Source organism: Orbicella faveolata, unplaced genomic scaffold (assembly GCF_042242905.1).
Source record: "Orbicella faveolata isolate gen_17 unplaced genomic scaffold, um_ofav_v1 contig_12, whole genome shotgun sequence".
Lineage (NCBI taxonomy): Eukaryota > Metazoa > Cnidaria > Anthozoa > Scleractinia > Merulinidae > Orbicella > Orbicella faveolata.
In genome coordinates, this window is record NW_028301539.1 from 32,393,459 (window position 1) to 32,415,515 (window position 22,057).

General features: G+C 39.2%; 1 protein-coding gene across 2 annotated transcripts; it reads right to left on the reverse strand.

Annotated features, from left to right (window-relative positions):
- Nucleotides 1-1,783: 1,783 nt before the first annotated feature.
- Nucleotides 1,784-22,046, reverse strand: LOC110044422 (mitogen-activated protein kinase kinase kinase 4-like). 2 transcript variants are annotated; one of them, XM_089283325.1, is made up of 22 exons: nt 20,344-22,046; nt 18,801-19,531; nt 18,053-18,211; nt 16,747-16,904; nt 15,747-15,854; nt 15,106-15,289; nt 14,470-14,534; nt 13,816-14,014; nt 12,886-13,035; nt 12,136-12,297; nt 11,236-11,369; nt 10,586-10,667; nt 9,992-10,070; nt 9,242-9,463; nt 8,238-8,501; nt 8,047-8,117; nt 7,725-7,841; nt 6,384-6,543; nt 5,054-5,176; nt 4,112-4,218; nt 3,547-3,726; nt 1,784-2,962 (listed from the first exon to the last, which is right to left on the reverse strand). In XM_089283325.1, the coding sequence occupies exons 1-22, from the start codon at nt 22,043-22,045 to the stop codon at nt 2,954-2,956; spliced, it is 5,166 nt and encodes a 1,721-aa protein (XP_089139451.1). In that variant the 5' UTR covers nt 22,046; the 3' UTR covers nt 1,784-2,953. The 2 variants fall into 2 exon arrangements, with proteins under 2 accessions (XP_089139451.1, XP_089139450.1); XM_089283324.1 differs by lacking the exon at nt 1,784-2,962 and having other exon boundaries at nt 3,508-3,726.
- Nucleotides 22,047-22,057: the final 11 nt, after the last annotated feature.

Consider the following 22,057-nt stretch of genomic DNA (forward strand, 5'->3'; position numbering starts at 1 on the left):
GTTTCTGGGCGAGGGTGATTTTCATAGTGCGTTGATTGCAGTCAAGCCAGCTAAACCAGTATTAGCAGGATAACAAATATCCAGTAAAATGCAGAAAAAAATCTGCCAAAACCAGCTAAAACGGAATAGAATTACTCTTTGCTTCTGTTTCCGCGAGAAACTTGCGAAAGGTCGATCAAGGGGTTAAAATAAAATGAGTACATATGTTGAAACTGTATTTTTCTTGATAAAGAACCATGAAACGATGGACTGAAAATAACAGACTAACACTTGATGAGTTGTAATTGTTCAAGAGAGTGCATGATCGCCATATAAATACAGTACCTTGTAGTCGTTATCACTCACACGTACGTAGGTAAATCATTTGTGCGATGTATGTAACTAGTACACTGTATCATGCAACTATTTTGCATTAAATTTGTGTGTATAATTAGTCTTTGTGTTTGTGTGAGTTCTTGCATGTCTTTTTCTTATTTTCTCTTTTCATTTGACCCAAATAAATAATTACTTTCAATCACTAAGGATGGCTGAAGCAACCTGAAAGCCCGTAACCTCACGACTAATAATTCTGCGGATATATTACCAAAAAATCTCGCTAATAATAATAATAATAATAATAATAATAATAATAATAATAATAATAATAATAATAATAATAATAATAATATAATGTATCAGGATCGGCTTCGTCTGTAACGTCCATGTTAACATAATTGCACCGGGTTGAAATAAAATTACGAGCTTTTCCGCGAGAATGTAATAACAGGGATAATTTTGCTAAGACCTTTTATGGTTCAACTGCAGGTTTAATTTTCAAACAGTTCATTCTGATTTATCGGATGCCGAAACAAAAGAAAGCGATCAGAAATATTGATGCCAAGACCAAACTCTATGACACTCCATGACCGTGATACTCCAAAGACAATGATATTCAAATGTTTTGTATGGATGGATGGACGTAAATTCAAATTAAGTACAAAGGTTATCACCACGTTAACGTCTCCTTGAAGTTGATCCAAGAATAGAGACTTTTAAATCAACGCTTACCGCAAACGGAAAACGGAAAGGCATCACGTGACCAGAGACGTCTTGTTTGACGTTTTCGACTCGCGTTTTGAACTTCCACGTAAGTCATTTACCTCAAGCTTTATTGCCTTGAATTTTATTTTACATTACGCAAAAATGCTGAAATCGAATGACGTAACCATTTTTCTACAAATTGGTTATAAGTTTTAGGCAAATGAGCAATTACCTAGCCTTTTGTTGTTTGTAGAAAGGCACTAATCCTAAGTGGAAATACAGTATAGCAGCGGCTTAAGTTGAATGTGTGTTTTACATTGCTTTATTTCTTCAGAAAGCTACACATGCTAGAAAACGTGCTATTTCTGTCTATTTTTAGGGCGCAGTTTTGAATTAATGATAATAAAAGACCGTAAGTCCCCTTGAAACACGTCAACCCGCAGTTACGAGTTCCTCGTCAGTTTTGTGTCGTTGGTGATTCAGCACTTTTAACCACACAAAACGCGAAATTTCACTGCAAGTATCTGCATCAGAGCGTGGCAGAATACTGCTTCCACGTGAAACCTGCTTACTGGGGGAACTGTTCTACAGTTCCTTGAATAAGAACCTCAGTCAAATGACACTGCTGCGCGAATACCCTGGTTCCTAAAGATTGTGTGACGACTGAGCCTAAAGAGTCGCCTACATCTCTCTAGTTCTGAGCTTATCAGAGGACGGAACGATATCAGTACTTGGAACAGTTTCAAGCCGCTATGCAACAATGTTTTTGTGTGTTTTTGTTTATTTACTTGACAATTTTTCTTCACACATGTTTCTTTAAGATGTTTTCCTATATTCTCCAGAGTGTCATTAGAAAAACAGTGTCAATGTTACGTCACCATGTACTGTCAAAGCTACGTAACCACAAATTACTAAATTTAAAAGTTAAATTTAACAACATGTCATCAGAACAAGAGTTTGTCAGTCGTAACCCTAAAAAATATACAAACTTGATCGCTTTGATCAAGCAAGTTGCATTCGTAACTTAAGCATCTTTAACAAATAATTCAATCTTGTCATGCAAGAGAAACTAAAAAGTCTTTAAACATAATAGTTAACATAAAAGCATTTCTCAGATGTATAGCAAACCGTTAGACCGTTCTTTGACTATGAACCTGTTCTTTTACTAGCAATCTTTACGTAACCGTTGAAAGCGACCCACTATAAGGTTATGTAATATGGGGTCTAATTTTGTTCAACACGAGACTAAGCCCGTCAATACACCCGCTTCTTCTCACTTCTGGCTTCGATGAGGAACATTAACCTTTTTATCTTACATAAGTAAAATTTTTCGCTATAGTTTATAGATCTGTTTAGTACATTCTACCCATGGATTTGCGATTAATAACTCACACAGCAAAATTATAGGACAATTTACACGAAACACGTGCCTACGAACTGTTGATTACCCAATGGTAACATACAAATTATCTTGACAAACATCCATAAATTTACTGTAGCACTAGATGAGGGAATTTGTTTGCTGTCGGGGCATTTCACACAACACTCATTAAACGTATATTTTGACGACGCACACAGCAAGCCTAAGTCAAATAATCAAGACCAAGTCCAGTCTTGTATTTCAGTCGGGGAACAACTCCCGTTTTTTGTGAATAATCGTAAAAAATCGATGAGTCTCCGATTCTAACAATCCAATCACAAGATGGCGCGAGCACTTCAGAGTACTCCGAAGATTGTCGGCGAAATGACGATACATCATGTTGCTTAGCAACTCTGGTGACACAAACCGCCTTGCTCAATCAACTTTTAACTCTCAACTGGTTCTCGTTCTCTGCGACTGGGTCGGTTGTAAATCCAGAAACAAGAAATTGCTATGCTGAGGTAAGTATTTCAGGGCTGTTCCACTGTTACGGGGACTTCCGGCATCTTGCGACTAACAGCACTGTGGAAACAAGACGACCAGAAAATGATCTTGTGCTCATGAAATCCGAAGTCGACCGTACGAAACAATTAATAGTTCAAGAAGAAAGAGTCGAGGAGAGTAGCAAAGTTTATGAAACCCAAACTTAACAGTTCATGAACGTAAACTGCAAGTTACACAAAACACATCTCAACTATACAGTATGCGCCACAAAAATGAAGACTATAACCAAACTTCTCTCCCGAGTGTTGCGATAAAAAACAAAACCCTGGGTACCCCCCGCCCCACCCCCCAAAGTTGAAGTCTTTGACCACCAGTCAAAACAACACAGTGGAATACTGAATTCTCGAACCCTCGATTTTTCGAACCTCCCGATAACTCCAACCAAAGGTCGTTGCCCTCTCGTCAGTCGAACACTGTAATTTTACCACCGATTTCTCGTGCTTCCTGATTTTTCAAACCAATGTTCGTTTCTCTTGGAGGTTCAGAAATCGAGATTCCACTGTAAACAAACCCCATCTAAACCGTCTAATGACGCCATGAAATTAAAGACTTAAATCAAACTTTCCTCCCCCGCCCAGTCAAACAATACTTGACAACTGTACCTTGACAAACGGGTGGTCCATCAGCTGATTGGCAGTGTGTCGCGCATACGGATCATGTAGAAAACAGCACAGCAAGAAGTCCTGTCCTTCTTCATTCAGGCTTTCAGGGATAGCAGGCGTGGCTCCTTCACCAACTTTGAACATGATCACAAAGTTGTTGTCACAGTCAGGCCATGGAGGCTGGAATAAATCAAAGGGACAAATCTCTTATTTTTGATAGGTATTTCACGATTTGAGAACATTTTGAGGCAAAAATGTTGCACTTCAGAGTTTGGATAGCTCGACAGAATCGCACGCCTTAAATAACTCTTGCTTCTCGAGAAACAAAAGCGCAACAAAAGCGTGAAACAATCAGGTTACAACATAGCGACAGAAGTTTGGGCTGAATGTCTGTCCGCAATATTTATTACATTTGAGTCGCCGATACATTTTGCAGAAGCGTTGACTATTCGCTGCGCTCACTCGTGAAATATTTTTCAATGTTCGAAGAGAAATTTCGTATCTCCGCGAGGCCAAGCAAAATCCTCTTTATCTTTCCCCTGTAAGTTTTAGACATAATATGTACCTTTCCAGTTGCCATCTCAACCACAACACAGCCAATGCTCCAGATATCTGCAGCTCTGCCATACCCCGCACCTTTGTCCAGTGTTATTACCTCTGGCGCCATGTAAGCTGCAATTAAGTGCCCCAATTGTAAATGTAATCATACGGTTTCGAGTTCAATTTGGAATTAATTTGCACGAGTGAACTTTTTGAAAAACTCACAAGTGCAAATTAATTCCAAATTGAACGAGAAAAACCGTATGATTACTTATTAATAATATAAACATGAAAAAATTTGCGTGGAGGAAGTGCCGGAATACCTTTCTTGAAGCCATTTTTTCTCATTCGAGAAAACGTTTTTCAAAGTTTCCGCACAAAATTTTCCTCATCATTTTACGTAATATCATTGGCTTCGAAAATTTCTTATTGTCTCTCAGCCAATCATAATCCCGAATTACGATGTGTAATTTGCACTGGTGTTACATTTTTTGCACCGGTGTTACACTTTTTGCACTGGTGTTACACTTGAACTGCACTGCTCTCAGCCAATCAGAAGCGAGTAATTTTTTCATGTATATTATTAAAGACATAATAACGTATTTCGTGTTTCAGTAAAGTTATAGTGAGTGCTTCCAGAGCTCTTTCGAGTTCTCCCAAAGTTGACAGTTTTTTTTCCATAATTCGGTGGAAACTTGGACAGAAAGAAAGCTTCTTATAATTCTTTGCTTTATTTTTTTAAGCCAACAGCACGCACTGTACCTTGCTCATGTGCAAAGTTATCACCAAAGATCTTACTCTGAAATATCTCAATAACTTAAGGTATTTGAAGCATTGAAGTTCGTGCCTAGTTTTTTAATTTTCTTCAAAACTTAAAGCCACCCATGCCTTACACAATGTCGAACGCAAGGGACGATTCAATACAACCTCATGTCGGTTTGGCATTTCGTGATCCTCTCTTGCTTACCTACTGTTCCTCGTATGTTGCTTATTTCTCCATAAACCGTCTGAAGAGGATTCTTTAGTTTGATGGATGATCCAAAATCACCTAACTTGAGCAGACCATCAGATGACACGAATATGTTGGCACCTAAACCAGTGAGAAATGCAACGTGTTGAGAATTCCATGGTACATCAGCCCTGGTTGTTCGAAGGCTGAATAACGCTATCCACCGGATAAATCACCATCCAAAGGATGTGTTAACAAAACAAACCAAGCTATCCACTGGATATTGACTTATCCAGTGGATTGCGTTATCCACCTTTCGAATAACCCGGGCCAGGGGCCCGTTTCTCGAAGGTCCCGAAAGCCGTAGCAAAATCCCAAACCTTTTCGATTACGGAGCTGTTTTATTCACACATTCTTAATATGAACAGAGGTTCTCCTCAAACAAAAAGTTTCAGGCGTATACACCTCTCTGTTTTTAGATACAGATTAATCAAAAATTGCTATGCGCGCCCGAAAGGTTTCTAGGGCTTTGGAGAGACGGCCCCCAGGACAACGAAAGGTAAACGCAAAGTGTGCTTTTGAGCCTGGTCGCCCATCAGGCCGAGACTAATCCCTGTTTTTGTAGTGTTACCGCCGCAGAACTATAGTTTTCTATCTTAAATAGGATTTGATATAACGTGGACTTTATATGAAGTATTAGATAAGAAAATTTGTAACCCGAATGTACGCACATGGTTTTGGTCGGGTAAAATTTCGGCGTTGTAAAAACTGGCTGGACTTGTGGAATAAATTGTGGTTAAAAAGCTACAAATGTTGTTGAGTTGAAGTATCGACAACATGTGGTATTAGGCGACTTGGAGTATTTCTCCTTTTCCCTGGATGGGATGCTAGTCCATCATAGGGTTCCCCCACTCCACAAAACACTAACTTCGCCCGTAGCCATTTATACCCGTGCGGGATGAGAGGCGCCGTAGAAGTAGTGTCCTGCCCAGAAACACACAAAGAACCCGACTAAAATGACTTGTTCGGAACCTAGAAAATGAAATATTTGTGTACAAAATGTAATAAATGTCGAGGAAAAGGTTGTTGTTTGCTACTTTTTTTTTTTCAGCCATGGATTCGGAGCAAGTTAATGGAGTGCTTGTGTCAGAAAACGGCACTTTCTTACTGAAGTGTTGTCTGCTGGTTTTTACATATTCCCACATTGTACATTTGGCTCAAAGATAAACATTATGTTTGACGCAAAAACGAACTTGACCAATATCCAGCAATCTTGACTTGACGCTTGGCCAAAAAAACAAACATGTCTAGAGAGCCCGCCAGAATTTCATCAGCACTGTAAACTTACCTTTGACATCCCTATGAACAATGCCCTTTTCGTGAAGTACGTTCACAGCAACAAGAATCTGGTATGTATAAACTCTGATCATGGATTCTGGAAGACCAAGCTTAGCTACATCTGATATGGTACCATCAGCACAGTATTCCATGAAGATGAACATTTCATCCTAACAATTACAACCGTGACCAGCTAAGACGTGCATGTACTTTATATTATTATACATTGTAGTCACCATCTGTCTTCTCATTGGCTAAAAGCCTACAGTTAATTCTGGGAAACAGAGCAACCTACAGATTATTCACTAATCTGCTAGCAGATTAGTCAATAATCTGTAGGTTGCGCGCGCAATGCATGATTTCTAAGAGCAATGTCAAGTTCACGGACAGCGAAGTAAGAACATGGCTTGTCGAAAATAAACTGTGGTCGGTGCGATAATGTGTTTGTCGTTATTTTCTTTAAAACAATGTATAATAAAACGATTGTTAGATTCGGTTTTTGTGACATCCGAAATAATCAAGATCTCGGTTAGTGTTATCAGCCTCAGCCTTCGGCTTCGGCTGATAACACTTACCTCGACCTTGATTATTCCGGATATCACAAAAACCTCATCCAATAATTGTTTAAAAACACCCAAACTTCCACTGTATTTCTTGCAAAGCCTTATGTCAACAGCAAGGTAAGTTTACGGCTACTCAAAAGCTTAGATGAACTCGAGCCTCGGGCGTCTTTAAAACAACGTGTTTCTAAATAAAAAAAAACAGTAGCCATAATTATATTACATGAGTGAGACCGGTATTGCATTCAAAACAGGTCTTGGACATAACTACCCCACACTAGTCATCGTACTTCGCATTCACAAATTCAACATGATTCGTCGCTGCTTTAAATGACGTTTTCAACTTGGTGATATAAGATTTCAAAGCCCATCGGTATGGAGATATGAAATCATTACCATTCTTTCGGTTTGAAACGAAAATGAAACACCACTTTATTAGATTATTTAATTAGATATATGTACAACGCTCTTCCTGGATAAAAAGTACTGTTTTGCCAAGCAAGAACTTTAGTCTACTAGTAGTTAGCTTAACTTAGTTTATTTTTATGTTTTTGTCTCATTATGTTTGCTTGTTTTGTATCCTTGACCTAAACATGTAAAATATATTTTCTTCCAGTTTAACTGGCTGCCTGGCATTTTTAACTCTCAGGTTATTTCGGATAGGCAGGGCCCCTATAATTTTTGTTTTAACTCTACAATATTGTAATTTCTAACTCTGGGGTGAAATGAAAGTTTTTGTTGTTGTTTGTTTTGTTGTTGTAAAAGCCTGCGATCGAAACATGGTTCCTTACCCTGTGCAGTTCCACACCATAGTACTTGACCAAGCTCTCATGTCTAATGCCTTCAAAGTTCTTGATTTCATCAGCAAGATCCCTTATTTCACCGTGATCATTTGGCTGAAACTTGATCTAACAACAAAATGCATGACATATGTTTAAACTACAAGCCTGTAAGATAACAAATAATAAGTTAATAGTTCAAAATCGCCTTTGTTAGACCTGGCAACGTGTGTGGTTGTAAAGGTAAACAAAGGCTACTGTTACCAGGGCGCAGAATTATTTGGGCAAAAACCATGGCAATGTTAACAATTTATAGTCACGATAATTTTCTTACCTGTTTTACAGCCATTAGTTCCCCTGTGTCCAAATTAACACAAGCATATACTTTTCCAAACTGACCTTCCCCTAAAAGATGGGCAACAACATCAAATTACCAAACATCCCACCTTGTAATACGTTGTCATTTGCTAGAGTTTTTTTCATTATTATTTGCAAACAAAACGACCCCAAACTTCAAGGACTTACCAATCTTGTTTCCTCGTTGCCACTTGAACGGCACCTTTCTGCTGGAAATGCTTGCAAGCTCCTTGACAATGTCACGGCGTCTGTTACTAACACGACCAATCACATGCTTTTCATACAAGTACTCATTTCTCTTCACCTCTAATTTTTTCAAGGAGTGTCGCACTTTCTCTAACCTTGGAGCATCTGGTGATGCTACAAAGCTGTCTCTCTGTTTGGCAGTTTCCTTTTCTCCTTCGTCTCCGCTTTCATCCTCAACATTGCTCACTGTAAAGGAAGAAACCCCGATTAACAGGTTATTACTTATAGTTTCTACTGGAGCGTTTACAGAGACCCCTCAATGTACAGTTGAACCCCGCTATCACGAACCCTTAAGGGAAACGAAAACTCTACACAGATACAATCTGGGGCTCGAACTGCTAGGTCTTATCCGGGTTTCTTGAGCATGAAGCGGCTAGGAGAAGGATGGGATGCTGGCTTATCACAGGTTGCTCCAAAAAATTTGCCATCACCCACTGAAACACCTCTGGGTGGAGCGAGGCGCTGTGAGGGTAAAGTGCCTTGCCCAAACAACACCACGACCTAGGTCGGGGCTAGAACCCAAGTCACTCATCTAGAGTCCAGGACCTGGGTGTTCCGAGCACGATGATGCTAATCCTAGATAAGGGTGAATGTGATTTTAGTTTTGGAACTTTACCATGACCCACAATCTTGATACAGGCGCTGGCACTAAGAGAAAAGAAACTGCCCGTGGTCAAGAGGGACTTTTGCCAAACAGAAACAAACAGCTGTAAAGGTCCGGTAACACGGGCAACATTTTCCTTAAACTTGTCTCGCAACATTGTTGCATTGCAAGTTGAAACACATTGTTGCGCGCATTACCACGTTTGTGACCAACTTGTCTCGAGACAAGTTGAAGCAAAATGTTGCCCGTATTACCGGACCTTAAAACATGCAGGTTGAAAATTGGACTTAAAGTTACACTAAACGTAAAATACTCTACTAACCACTGTTCTTGACATCTGTTGCTAGACTTTGAAATTGTTGCTTAGCAACAGGGTCTGACAGCTGCCGTCGAGTGGCTTGACTTTCATCAGTGTCAGCCTGGTCCCCTGGGGATTTGGGCGGTTTTCCCGCAGGCCATGAGAGTGGCCTTAACAGCGCGGATCCTGACGCAGTATTCCTGCCAAAAACTGGAGACGGACAAGCTGGGCTCTGAGATCTGTATGCTAATGCAAGAAATATTATTATGATCATGATTAACGTAATTTAAAGTGGCGAATAAAATTTAGACTAGTTTAGTAATAAATTTAAGCTATTCAGGGCTATTGAACTCACAGAAGAACAGAAATTTAGGCACTCGATGAAAAATTCTGGTTTGAATTTCCGGAAATCTCCAGTGACGAGTGGAACAGCATTTTCTGGAATTTCAGGAATGGTTCGCTTTTCGGAAATTCAACAATTTCTGAATTTTCTAAAAATTCTTCGTACCATTTCTCCCCGTTTCGAACTTTTCAGAATTTTTTGTTGAATGGAAAGCGCCCTTGGCCTTAAATGAAGTTAGACCAGCAAGACCATAATGGTCAGCGGTGTGGTCACGTGGATAAAGGTTACAGGCACTTAATGAGCTTCATCTTCCAGCTAGTGCAGACGAAGTTTGCGTTTTCTTTTTTTTTCCACAAGCTCGTCTATTGGTTGTGTTTATTATTCAACAGTTTGTAAATTGACATGCTAAAAACTTAAAACACAACAATTACCTGGACTGGCTGTTCCACTACAGCTCTCTGCACTGCCAATAACGTGACAGATACACGTGTTGATCTCTTTCTTTAACTCCTACAAAAGGCAGCAAAACAATGGTGTAGTCAAAAAGATAACTTCAAGGGGCCCGATCATGTAATTTTAGGCAGCTTTAGTGTTAATGAAATGGTCACAGAATTAACTGAAATATCACGATGATATCTTAAAACTGTACTTGTATAAACACTCAAGAGAAACACAAAACCTCCAAAAGGGCGTGAGTGGGCAAGTTTGATTAAAACGGATTGCATTTGGGCAAACTTGAAAAACGTCAGCCGACGTTTTTCAAGTTTTTACAACAGTGCCATTTTTGCTCAGATATCCTCCTTGTTTGTTGTGTGGCTGTAGTTTTACCCATAAAAGATTGCTGCTCTGTTGATTTGAACTTAAAAGCTCATAACTAACCAAAATAAACAGAATTAATAGCTAAAATACAGTGACCAACATGTAGGCTCTTTAATTTAAGGTAATGATGAATGCACAGTACAATAACTAAGATCCATACCTTAATTTAACTTCAATAGAGAACATTTTCTGTAATTTCAATTTACCTGAAAAGCAGACTCTGCCAAAGTTGTCAACGTCTTAGGGTCACAAGCCACAGTAAGGAAATCAAGTCCTTGGTTGGCCCATCTGTATAGAAAGCCAAGTAAATAATCAGGTGACTACACTTGCCCTCAACACGTACAGGGAAAAGGTTAAGTTTGCATACGAGCCAAGTGGCCCATCAGACCAGCACTTGTCTCCAGTTTCTGTAGCATGAAGCAATTAGGAGTATTTGTACTCCCCCCTGGATGGGATTTGGGAGGTGCGGTGGCCTCAAGGTTAGTGCTCCGGATGGAGCGGTCCGGGTTTGAGCCCTGGCCAGGGACATTGTGTTGTGTTCTTGGGCAAGACACTTTACTCTCACGGAAGTGCTTATGATGAGGTTTGTTTCAAACCAGTTTAATCTTTACCTTGTTTTGTTTCAGATTACAACATGAAACAAGGTTAAATAAAAAATCATGTTTTAAAAACACCACTTCAAAAACTAAAGTAAACTACATTCATTTTTCTGATTTATATTTTCTTGGCATCACAGGATATCAGGACAGTACACATGGTTTCTGATTGGCCAATTGTGAATTACGGTACAGCAATTACATGCATGACACCATGCCACAAAGAAAGTCATGGTGCTGAACTGGGAACAGTTCTGTACCTTGGTCTTGTGCCTCTTCCCCTCTCACACTTTGACATCACAAACTTCATCCATTTCTTGGCAAACGCCAGCATCTTGTGTCCAAGAGTGTCCTTTCTCTTCCCGAACACTAAGCGTGCTACCTCTTTCTGGTACTGAAAAATTATTTATAAGAAAAATTATTTTAGTGATTCAATCTCAACCTTGCAATGTTTCATACAAAATGGATTATGACATAGTATTTGAAATGTCTAGCAACGTGCATCCTTTTATGACATAGTGTTTGAAATGTCTTTCAATGTGCATTCTTTTATGACATAGTATTTGAAATGTCTTGCAATATGCGTTCTGAGTGTTTGTAAAAAATGGTTATTCATGTTGTTACTGCCTATCTCTCTGTCACTGTGCGCTCTCTGCACACCAATTCGCTCCGACAAAGGGCTAACGCTTGAAACATCAGCTTTTGAATCTCATTACAGTGGCCAATTCACATTAACAACCCAGTTTATAAAACCAAATTATCTCTGTCACTGCATTTGATAAAATGTAAGGAGAAACATAATGTACCATAATTATTATAAATTCCAGTTTGATGAAAATCCTGTTAAAGAAATTTTAATAACCCACAATCCCATCTTTCATGGTCATGCAAATAGAGATTCTAAATTTCATGGTCTTTCTCACTGGTGCCCATGGATTTTCCATGAAACTTGAATTGGCATGACTATTACAGAAATAAGGGGGCTCTCAAGTCAACTTTTTGCAAGTTTTTACTGCCTGTCTCATGGTCATTGTGAAAATTGTCACTGAACAAAAACAATCTGCTTTCATCACATGGTAAGATTACACTGTTTGTCTCCGACTTCATGGAAGAGTCCCCTATGCACTCATTTGAACAAAACACAATCAAGTTTTATGTACCTCAAAACCAAAGTTATAACACAGGTGCATGGTTTCTGTGTAAGTTTGATAAACCATGGCCTTCTCTGTCTCTTCCATTTCAAACATGCTATCAAGATCCAAGTTCTCATCAACTCTTTCCACAGCACTGACAATTCCTTCACGGAGAGTGAGACATGCATCCTACAGAAAGTTATTTCCTTTGTTGTAAACTAAGTTTGAACACATGTAGTAATCAAACTCATGGTTACTTGTACTTAAGACTTGGTTTCAACATTGTGGAGAAAATAACTTTTGAGAAATTAGGAAATATGTATAGTCCACTCTGCCACCATAATATAAAATGCAATTTAGGGTAAGCAAAATCAGTAACAGTCCTGGTCAGAATCCTTCTACAGTGGACATTTATGTCAGGGCAACCTGGAGGATTGGGTGGGTAGGGTGGGGGGTTGCAAGACCCTCCTGAGCTTAATGTCCCTGCTGCTTTGTTGCTCTCTTGTAGAGCCTTGTTCCCACACCCTCCTCTGACTCTGCCACTGACTCTGTCACTGTCTAATAAATTGTTGCTGTGTAAATGGTTGCTATGGATACATTCACACTTTACAAGCAACATCACCCCTAAAAGTAGACGAATTTCACACTTGCTTAAGACACATCAACCAGATCAATTTGTCATAGATACCAAACCAATGTTTACGTCAATGTTGAAACCATTCTAATGTCTCTAATAGGCTGAAGAAGAGTTCTACAACAAACAACAAAAAACCAAACCTGCAGTTCATCAAGAGCTTCTGAAATGGCCTGATGGCTTGATGTTCTTGGCTTGACAATGCTGACTGATAAACTCATGCTCTCCAGAAACAGTTTACGCTGAACATCCAACTCCTTGGAGTTATGTACCACCAATATCATACCCCCAACCTGAGACATAAAAGATAAAAAAATTAACAAACACATACACTGTCTGTCAGGAACAAGGTGAAAGGATTGGAATGCACTAAATATAATTCAATAGTTTTATGCAAGAGAAGTTTTAAATGTGCAGACGTTTACAGCAGAACAGAATTTTTTCCTCAAATTTTTGATGAAGCATTCATTGTCTCATAATATTTCCAAGTTTTATTATTCACTCAAACAACTGTTGTTGTGCCACCAAAGTTGTCATGCCATCAAAGTGTGAAGTGAGATCGGTTGCTAGGCAACTATGAAACCAAAACGGCACGCTCAGTCCAATCTCACAACAACAATTCACCATCAACCAGTTGCACTTTCCATTTGACTAAAAATTCACGTCTGAGTTCCTGAAAATTTTCAGTGGAGTATTTCTAAAAAAAGAGGACAACCGCATGGGGTATACAACAATATTTGAAAATGTTTGACCAAGAATTTCCCTTCCAGTAATTTTCCTCCCAGAATTAGCAGAATTTTAGGTTGAATAGTTTGCAGTTCAGAAATTTGACAATTTTTTGCACTTTACAGAAACCCTCCAGGGAAATTTCTATTCCATTTGCACCTGTTTCGTTCCAGAAGTTTTGGTTTAATAGAAAGCACCCTCTGGTACTGATCCCTAACTGCATTCAGGACATTTATATCATCTGGAACATCAGTTCCATCACAAAGAGCGACAAAAAGCAGGTCAGGTAGATCTTATCATGCCAAGACAGCAGGGAGATAAAAAGTCTCTAACATGCATGATATTACCTGTATATCTGCTAGACCAATGGCAGCATCCATCGTCGGATTGACCACCACCTTCTTGCCGTTCCATGACACTGGTGTCTCGTTCCCACTATCTGCATCACACGATGGCATGATCAGGAGGTATCCAGAACAGTCAGAAACAACTTGGTCGCCAAATTCTTCTTGAACACAGCAGGAATTCAAGAGGTGGATGATTTGGCTGTAATGGCAAGGAAACAATGCAGAATCAGGTATTAATTAATTAATTTCCATATTGTAAATGCCAAGGGTTTCATTAAGGCAAATTAACTGCCTGGGCCTGTGATGTTGCCCGCTTGGTTTGACTATCTAGAGGAAAGATTTTGTTGTAAAAGAAGTTCAGTTCAAAACGTTTTGCCACCCATGAATACCAGTTGCTCTCCTGCTGAATTAATGAAACCCCTGAAATGCATTGTAAAAATGATTATGTTTCTATTTATTAAATTATCTCACTGTTTTATGTTTTGTGTTTGTATCACCAGCATAATTATACCAAGGATGGAGCAGGCTGTGAATGAACTTGACGAATTTCCCCAGGGACTAAGGGAATCATACAGTTCAAAGAGCAGATACTGTATCCAATATCATTATTACTGAACAGTAACAAACTAATATTTTAACACCAGTTACACAAACCATTTCTTTTTAACCATGGCTCTTGGCACAAACATAAACAGACCAGCAGTGTGTCTTGCCACAACCTGGAAAACAGTAATATTACAAATTGTTGTTAGTATTCATTTGCCATTTGACTTGAAACATCATCATGTAAACTTGAGTTTCCTTTAGCCCTATGCATTGCTATAGATCCAACCAAACAACAGAGCACTAGAAAGCGTGCTGAATTGACAATCAGTCAAACAAAACTAAATTAAAACCTAGCATCACTTCCAAGGCTTACGCATGTTAACAAGTAACTGGTACTGAGTGAAAACTCACTTCTGTCAGCTTCTGACTAGCCCACTGTGATAAATTTCCAGTCAAGAATTGCGATAGTTTTTGGTTTGTTCATGATTGCAAATTAAGATACATACGTGTTGCCCCTCTATTAGGATAAGCTGCTTCCTATACTAACTAACCACATGGAAAAAGAACTAGAAAAATGTTTGACAACAATAGAAAACAAAAACAACAGCAACAACGACAACAACAGAAAAATGTTTCATTGCTATCATCAGTGCCTGCCTCTACTAATCTGTATTGAATAGTATTGAATAACTTTTGACAACAATAAATCTGCTCAAAGGGTTAATCATTTAAAAGATTCTATACCTGTACATGTCCACTGGCTTCCAATCTCGTCAACAACTCATACATGGGGACATCAATGCTGAACTTTGCAGCATTTTCTAGGTCATTTCGAAGTTTCTTGGTGAAGCCAAGGGCTTTAGAAGCCCTTTCTCTCGCCTCATTAAACAGGTGTTTAAAACCTCGGCAAGCTTCTAGTACCTTCCGTCTGTCCAAAAAACAACCCAAGAATGAATGTAACCTTGTCAGAATCCATCAAATCAGTACAACCAAAAATGGCAGAACGGGCTACCCTGTCTCCCTAATAAGGTAAGTGACCTTTCAGGGATTGGCATTGATGGGGTATTCTCTGAACAGTCACTGGCATTCCTCCAAGTGTCATTCCCAAGTGTCATTCCCAGGAGTTGAGAATAGGGAAAGAGGGCCGATAGGGATAGGAGAGCTCAAGGATCAAGGTGATAAGGATATGCAAAGAATTTTGGATATCAATACTGTTTCTGTTGCATGACTTTTTCCATTCTTGGCAATTCTTATTGTTTATTGCTGACAGCTCTTCCACCATGTATAATTTGTTTGGACTGGAATTTAAAAAGTCATCACAAAGTCATTCTTTTTATGAATTTATTGATCATACTAATCATCATACAAAAAAATGAATACTGTACCTGAGATCATCACTTTGATCAGTGTTATTGTGAAGGTCAGAACAACTCTGATCCAACTCTGACTCCAGAAAATCACCAGTTGATTCAAGTAAGCCTGAAGCCATGACACTGAAAGGTTAAAATTAACAAGTGTCAAATGAAAATTCAGAAAATATCTCAGCTGAAGATTCAAGACTGGCGAATCACATGTGATCAACAAAGAGGACAGAAATAATAATCCTCGTAGAAAGATCATTATACTTAATAAAAGTAAATGTAAATTTAAAGATTAGTCATGGTTAACTAAGATCATAGCTGTCATACAGTTTGCTCCTCCAGAAAATATTCACACCTCTCCCATAGAAGGTTAGCTTTCCTTGGAGTGGGACTATGGATAATTTCAGTAACTGCAAATGGTACATGTAAATAAGATAAGGTTTGCTTACGAGCCAAGTGACCCATCAGGCTGGAGCTTATCTCGGGTTCAGTAGTATTTATACTCTCCCCCCCCCCCCCCCCCCGGATGAAATGCTAGTCCATCACAGGGTCACCCCCTAGCATTAAATTTGCCGGTACACATTTATACATGTTGTTGGAGAGAGGCACTTTGATCCAGTAAAGTCTCTTGCTTAAGAACACAACACAATGTCCCTGGCCTGGGCTTGAACCCTGACTGTTTGATCTAGAGGTGAGTGCACTAGCCATGAGGCCACCATGCCTTCTGGAACTACACACTGTGGTCACTAAATGAAGGTTACTTTCAATTGTTAGTGGCTTAAACGAGTCTACATCAGTGCATGTGAACGCTCTGCTAGGTTTTGGTCAGTGTTATCAGCCTCAGCTGTTACTTTTGGCTCATAAAGTAAACTTACAGTGTCCTTGATTATTATACAAATTAAAAAAACATCATTCAGCGATAAATATTGTTCAATTATGTCTAATATTCCTTTTCAATCTTTCAAGTCTGACCAACTATCCACACAAATGTACACCATTACATTCAGGAAATATATCCCCTCACCAAAATCTTGTTCCTCCTTCCACCTCACCACCTCTGATGTGACGACAGTGTTTCTTCACAAAGTTCCATTCTTCTTCAAGAATGTTCTTTAATCCCTTAGATGCCTGGGGAAGTCTCTGAACTAGATGAATCACATTGTGCAAGTATTCAAAATAAACCTATAAGGACAAAAGGGGGGAAATTAATTTTTGTGAAAGCAACAAGGTGGAGTGCATTTTAAATCAGAAAAACTCCCAGTGCGTAGATCACAAAACATTTTTCCACGAAGTTACACCAATAATTGAATTCTGGATATGTTTCACCTGTCCTGGGCTAACAGTCAATGAGAGTGTACCACAAATCTCCAGGATAAGAAGGATGATACATTGTACCTTCACTCCTATTTTGGTGACTTTTTTTGTGAAGGGTTTGGAAGGGGGGGGGGGGGGGGGATAAGAGGACGAGAGATCTGGCATGTTGTTTAAGGTTTTTTACAAAAAAATGTTCAAAAAAATCAGCATTTTTGAGGTTGGGATCATACATGTTTGTATGTTTTTGAGAACTGGGCTGTGGATCATCAAAAGAGCAATGGAAAATCTTTGAAAAACTTCAGAAAGTGGTTGGAAATCTTCGGAAAATCGTCAGAAATGTTGTTTTTAGTATGTTAATAAATAAACAAAATAATACGTGGTTGCTTGTAGTTACTGAATTTCTCTTCTCCTGTTCAACTTAATTATATCTCACTTGTTTGCTGCGTTCACTCATGAAACATTGAGATGAACATGTGAAGAGAAATTCCATATCTAAGCATGCCCATGTATTATTCTCTATTTAAACTACCACATCTGTGTTTGAAATACTTGAAGCCTTGACTTAGTTTTATGAAGGGAATAACAGTGATGGCAAAGAAGGCTCAAAATGGCAGGGATCACAAAAAGTCACAATGGACACACAAGAAATGAGCAAGTTTTATTAATCTTTTATTAACCAGAATATTGAGTGTTCTAAATCGACCATATTTTGTTGCCCATACAGGTACAATCCCTTATAAAGCATTCAAATTCTCAAGGGCTCCTTGTGTAACGTAACACTGAGACAGTTAAGACTCACTAGGAATCCAGCCTGGACTCACGCAACGCACGCGTGACATTTTCATGAATAAGTACATACATGTCCTAGAATTAATTCATTTTACGCTCTTCTCGAGACGTGAGCATGGGACGCCTGTGATCTAACCTGCCAAGCTGCTGCTGATAATTATCAACTAGTCAGAATAATTACAGTAAAAACGACTTTATTTCACATGTAACAATCAAGTCTCTATTACCTCAAGCAAACTCTGGAGATCCTGTTCAAACCCCTCAATATCACTTTCTGTGATTTCCTTGCTCAAGTCTTCTGTGTTTGCAATTCCATCCACAAGATCGAGATAGTAGTCTTTGACAAGAACGCCACCTAACAACACATCCTTGCATTCTCGCAACAGCTATGTAGATACACAAGAAGGTATGAATTTCACACTTTGAGCCAGTGAAGGATGGCTCAGTGAGTACTGAATTACATTGTATTAACTCTTTAACAGCAAAATTTTAATATTGAAGCCAATGTTTTTATATAGCCCTAGCCTGTAGTCATAAGTTAGCCCACACTATGCTTGCAATGACAATTTTTGGTTAACTGTGCGTTTGCACTTCCTATGAAATTGTAGACTGAGACACAAGAAATGATGTACATGTACATTTACACTGTAGGAACATGAGCTGTATGCAAGTGTTTCCAAGGCTTTTTGGAATTTTTCCATGTGATAGAAACTTGGATGCTGAAATCAGTTAAAATCGTTTCTATTTCTTATAATTTAATACAATAATTTCTTATACTGTGCTAGGAGAACTGAGCAAAATCAGTTGTTATAGTGAATATCAAAACATAAATTCTCTTTGATTGCATAATCAATACATCAACAGCTCCCACTGATTCAGCATTTTTTTAGTGAATGCACTGTGCATGCTTAGTACAACATAAGTACACTTCATCCCTCTCTAAGGCAAACTACATGTACCTATGTGTATGTTTACCTGTCTCACACTCAAAGATGATGGCTCTCCTTTCGGTCGATGCTGTAGTCTCAATCGCAGACATTCATGCACTATGTCCAGTGGAACACGGGACAAAAACAGATACAGTGAGCGGAATGAAGGTAGACCAGCCTTCTTGAACTCATCACTCCACGTCCTTTGTTCTGAATTCTCTCCTCCATGACACATTGTTTTAAAGCTGTGGGGATGGCAGCTACAGCAAGCTGCTTGTTCAGCTCCTTCTCCATTCAAAAGTGCCTCCAAATAATTGACAGACCACTGTCTTTTCTGAAACACACCAGGTTCACAACACTGGCACTCATCATCCTCACAGCTATTGCCTGGAAGAGCTAATGCTTGTTTAGCTTTCATCATACTAGTGTCCAAGATATTATCTAGTCTCTTTCCAAGTTTAATCAACCCCATCTTTTTTATGCTGTGGTCGACAAATGGTCTGTATCTTGAGGTGGAGCTCCACACAAAGTTTGACATGTTGCTGCTTGTCCTTGAGGGTCTCGCAGGAGTACTGGTTTGAGACTCGTATGAGACTGTTCTTACAGGGGATGAAGGTACACCATTAGATGGCCCCTCATTTTCACCTCTCTCGTTTTGACTCTCTGCATGAATGTCATCATCATCAGCACTATCATCACCTTCATCATTGTCAGATGATGAGAAGAATGTTTCATCAATATCTTCATGGTTCAGATCAGATGCAGGACACACACTTTCTGCATAAAACAATATCAAAGTAAAGTTATTATTATATGCTAATTATTTAATATAATATTATATGAAAAGTCATTGCATTTCGTTAAGACATAATGAGCCTAAATGTATTTATAGTTCTTTCAATAAGATTCAAAGTACACTAGAATCTCGATTTTTTTTTCAATCTCAGAGGAAAACAAAAACTAGTTTGAAAAATTTGGTTGTTTCAAGAAATCTGAGGTAATTATACAGTGTTTGACTGAGGGGAGGGAAACACTTTTGGTTTGAGTTATTGTGAGAATTCAAAAAATCGAGGGAATCCAACATACTTAGGTGGCTTTCCTGGTACAGCACCCATCAGAGAGCTATAAAAGAGGCCTGTAACAACTTCCTTTACAATTAGCAGGCCAATTTTTGAAAACTGCAAACACTATACATGTAGCTGACAATTTACAACAAAATACCAACCAGAGTTCTAGAGAGTGTCAGGTCTTATTGAAAGCACCAGTGTATACTGTAAGAAAACTAACTTGTAAGAAAGAATTCATCAAAAATTTTGGTGTGTGACCAAAGGATATAAATCAGCAAGTCTCTTTCTTTCTTCAAACAGCTACAGCTTCAAGGAGAGAACAGCTTCACTTGAGAATGAAATCAAAAGATGCATAAAATATTCACTGCCATGTCAACAGTGAAAGGCAATGTCATCTCAGGCTATATTGCATTAAAGGCTTTTTTTTTTTTGACAATGAATTTTACAACAGAATTGTAAGACTGGTGACTGGCAACCATGCACAGTGCTATCTCCTTAATGTGCTTTTAATTAATACTGTACCTAGTCTTCCAAGACCAACATCCAGCCAGTCTTGCCAGATGCTTGTCTCAGCAACATTCACACCAACAAACTTTGCTATCAAATGTAGCTTGTGGTATAACTCTCTAGTCACATTCAACCACAAGCACATTGTCTCAAAGTTTCTTGTGAATTCTTTGCTTGTGTAGTTTGGGTGTTGTTGACCTAAGGAGTGACGAGTGGGGTAAAGGTTTTCCACCATTTCAATCTTGTCAAAGAGATCAGTTACTTGTTCAATGGCAGCTTTTAGCTGGCAACATGCTTTTTCTGGCAAAGTCTCCCTTCCCTGTTTAAGGCCAGCTTCATCAGGGTGAAGTTTCTGGTTCCTATGACGTAAATCTAAAGACAGTCGTCTTTTTAATAATGTGTAATCTGTTCTATTTGTAGAAGGACCATTGACAAAGTCGTCTGTCTCAGATGAAAAGTGTCCATTTGCCTCAGTTGTGGAGTCTTCTGTCTCTTGGGAGTGCAGTGAATGTTCTATTTGATTACTCTCACAAGAGTTGTGCATTGATGAATTATTCCGACAAGACAGCTTTACTGATGTCTCTGAATCATCATCGTCTGAGCAATGCACATCCTTGTTATCACTGCTGGAGTTCAAATCTCTTAAGATGTGATTACCATTTCCATCATGGCCACTTGGATCATTTTTCTGAGCATTCACATGAACCTGTTTCTTGACTTTAAAATTCACAACCTCATCCAACACCTCCTCTACATTGGCACGTGCCTGTATTAAGTGCAGATCTTGTTCTTCCATGGTTTTGTTCGCATGCCATGCTTGCAACTCTAACCACAGTGCTTTTGACAACTCCACCTGGTATTTTTTGCTCTCTTCTGAGTTTTGACTCTCCACTACACTACTAACCCCGTACTGCTTCTCTTGTTGTTTATGAGCAAGTGAGCCGAGCTTGATAAGCAAAGAAAATGTTCTGTAAAACTCCATTCGTGCCTCTGGACAGAACGGATTGAGGTAATTCCGAGATGACGAGCTACGGGGATCGGATTCCGAGCGAGTGGCTTTCCGATGGCTTCGAGTTATGGTATCTTTGATGGAAATTGATTTTGTGCGGACAGTACCTGAAAACCTGCACACATTGCTGTCGGTCGAATCTTCAGAAACACACTCCAAGGACATGAATCGACTTGTGGACTCGATCTTGATGCTGGGAATTTCTAAGGATTTTGAAGTATCTGGCGTATGAGCGGCACCATCAATGCCAACAAATCCCACATCAACGCTACCTCTTTTGAGCTTTCTCTGGAAAGCCCTTTCGGTCGTCAGCTGAGTAGAGCCTCGCTTTTTCCGTCTGTCCAGTTCCGCTCTTTCGGACGGATTGGATTCGCGTGTCAAAGGGCTCTTGAAAACCCCTTGTACCTTTTCTTTGTCCCTTTTCGACTTTTCCTTCTGCCTTCTAACATTTCTTGGCGGAGTGACACCGTAGGGAAACCCGTCGGACAACTCGTTCTCCGATGACAAATCAACAAGTTCCTCTCGTTCGGAGTCAAACTCGGAACCTGAGCCTCTGTCATCCCCACGAATTCGTTCAACTTCTAAGCTTCCCTGCTTTTCAAAAAGTTCTGCTGGGTCGATCTCATCGCAAGGAGAACCAGTCACTTGTTGTTGGTCATCTAAGTAGTCGTCTATCTCCGCCATTTTGTTTGTGAAGTGCACAGCCATAGTTCCCAGTTC

Bases quoted from the DNA above. Each gene is read 5' to 3' on its own strand.
- LOC110044422 (XM_089283324.1), bottom strand. From the start codon at position 22,045: ATGGCTGTGCACTTCACAAACAAAATGGCGGAGATAGACGACTACTTA. The intron at 16,905-18,052 runs GTAATAGAGACT...TTGTCCTTATAG, and splicing joins ATCTCCAGAGTTTGCTTGAG to GTTTATTTTGAATACTTGCA. The intron at 15,855-16,746 runs GTGAGGGGATAT...TTAACCTTTCAG, and splicing joins GAAGGAGGAACAAGATTTTG to TGTCATGGCTTCAGGCTTAC.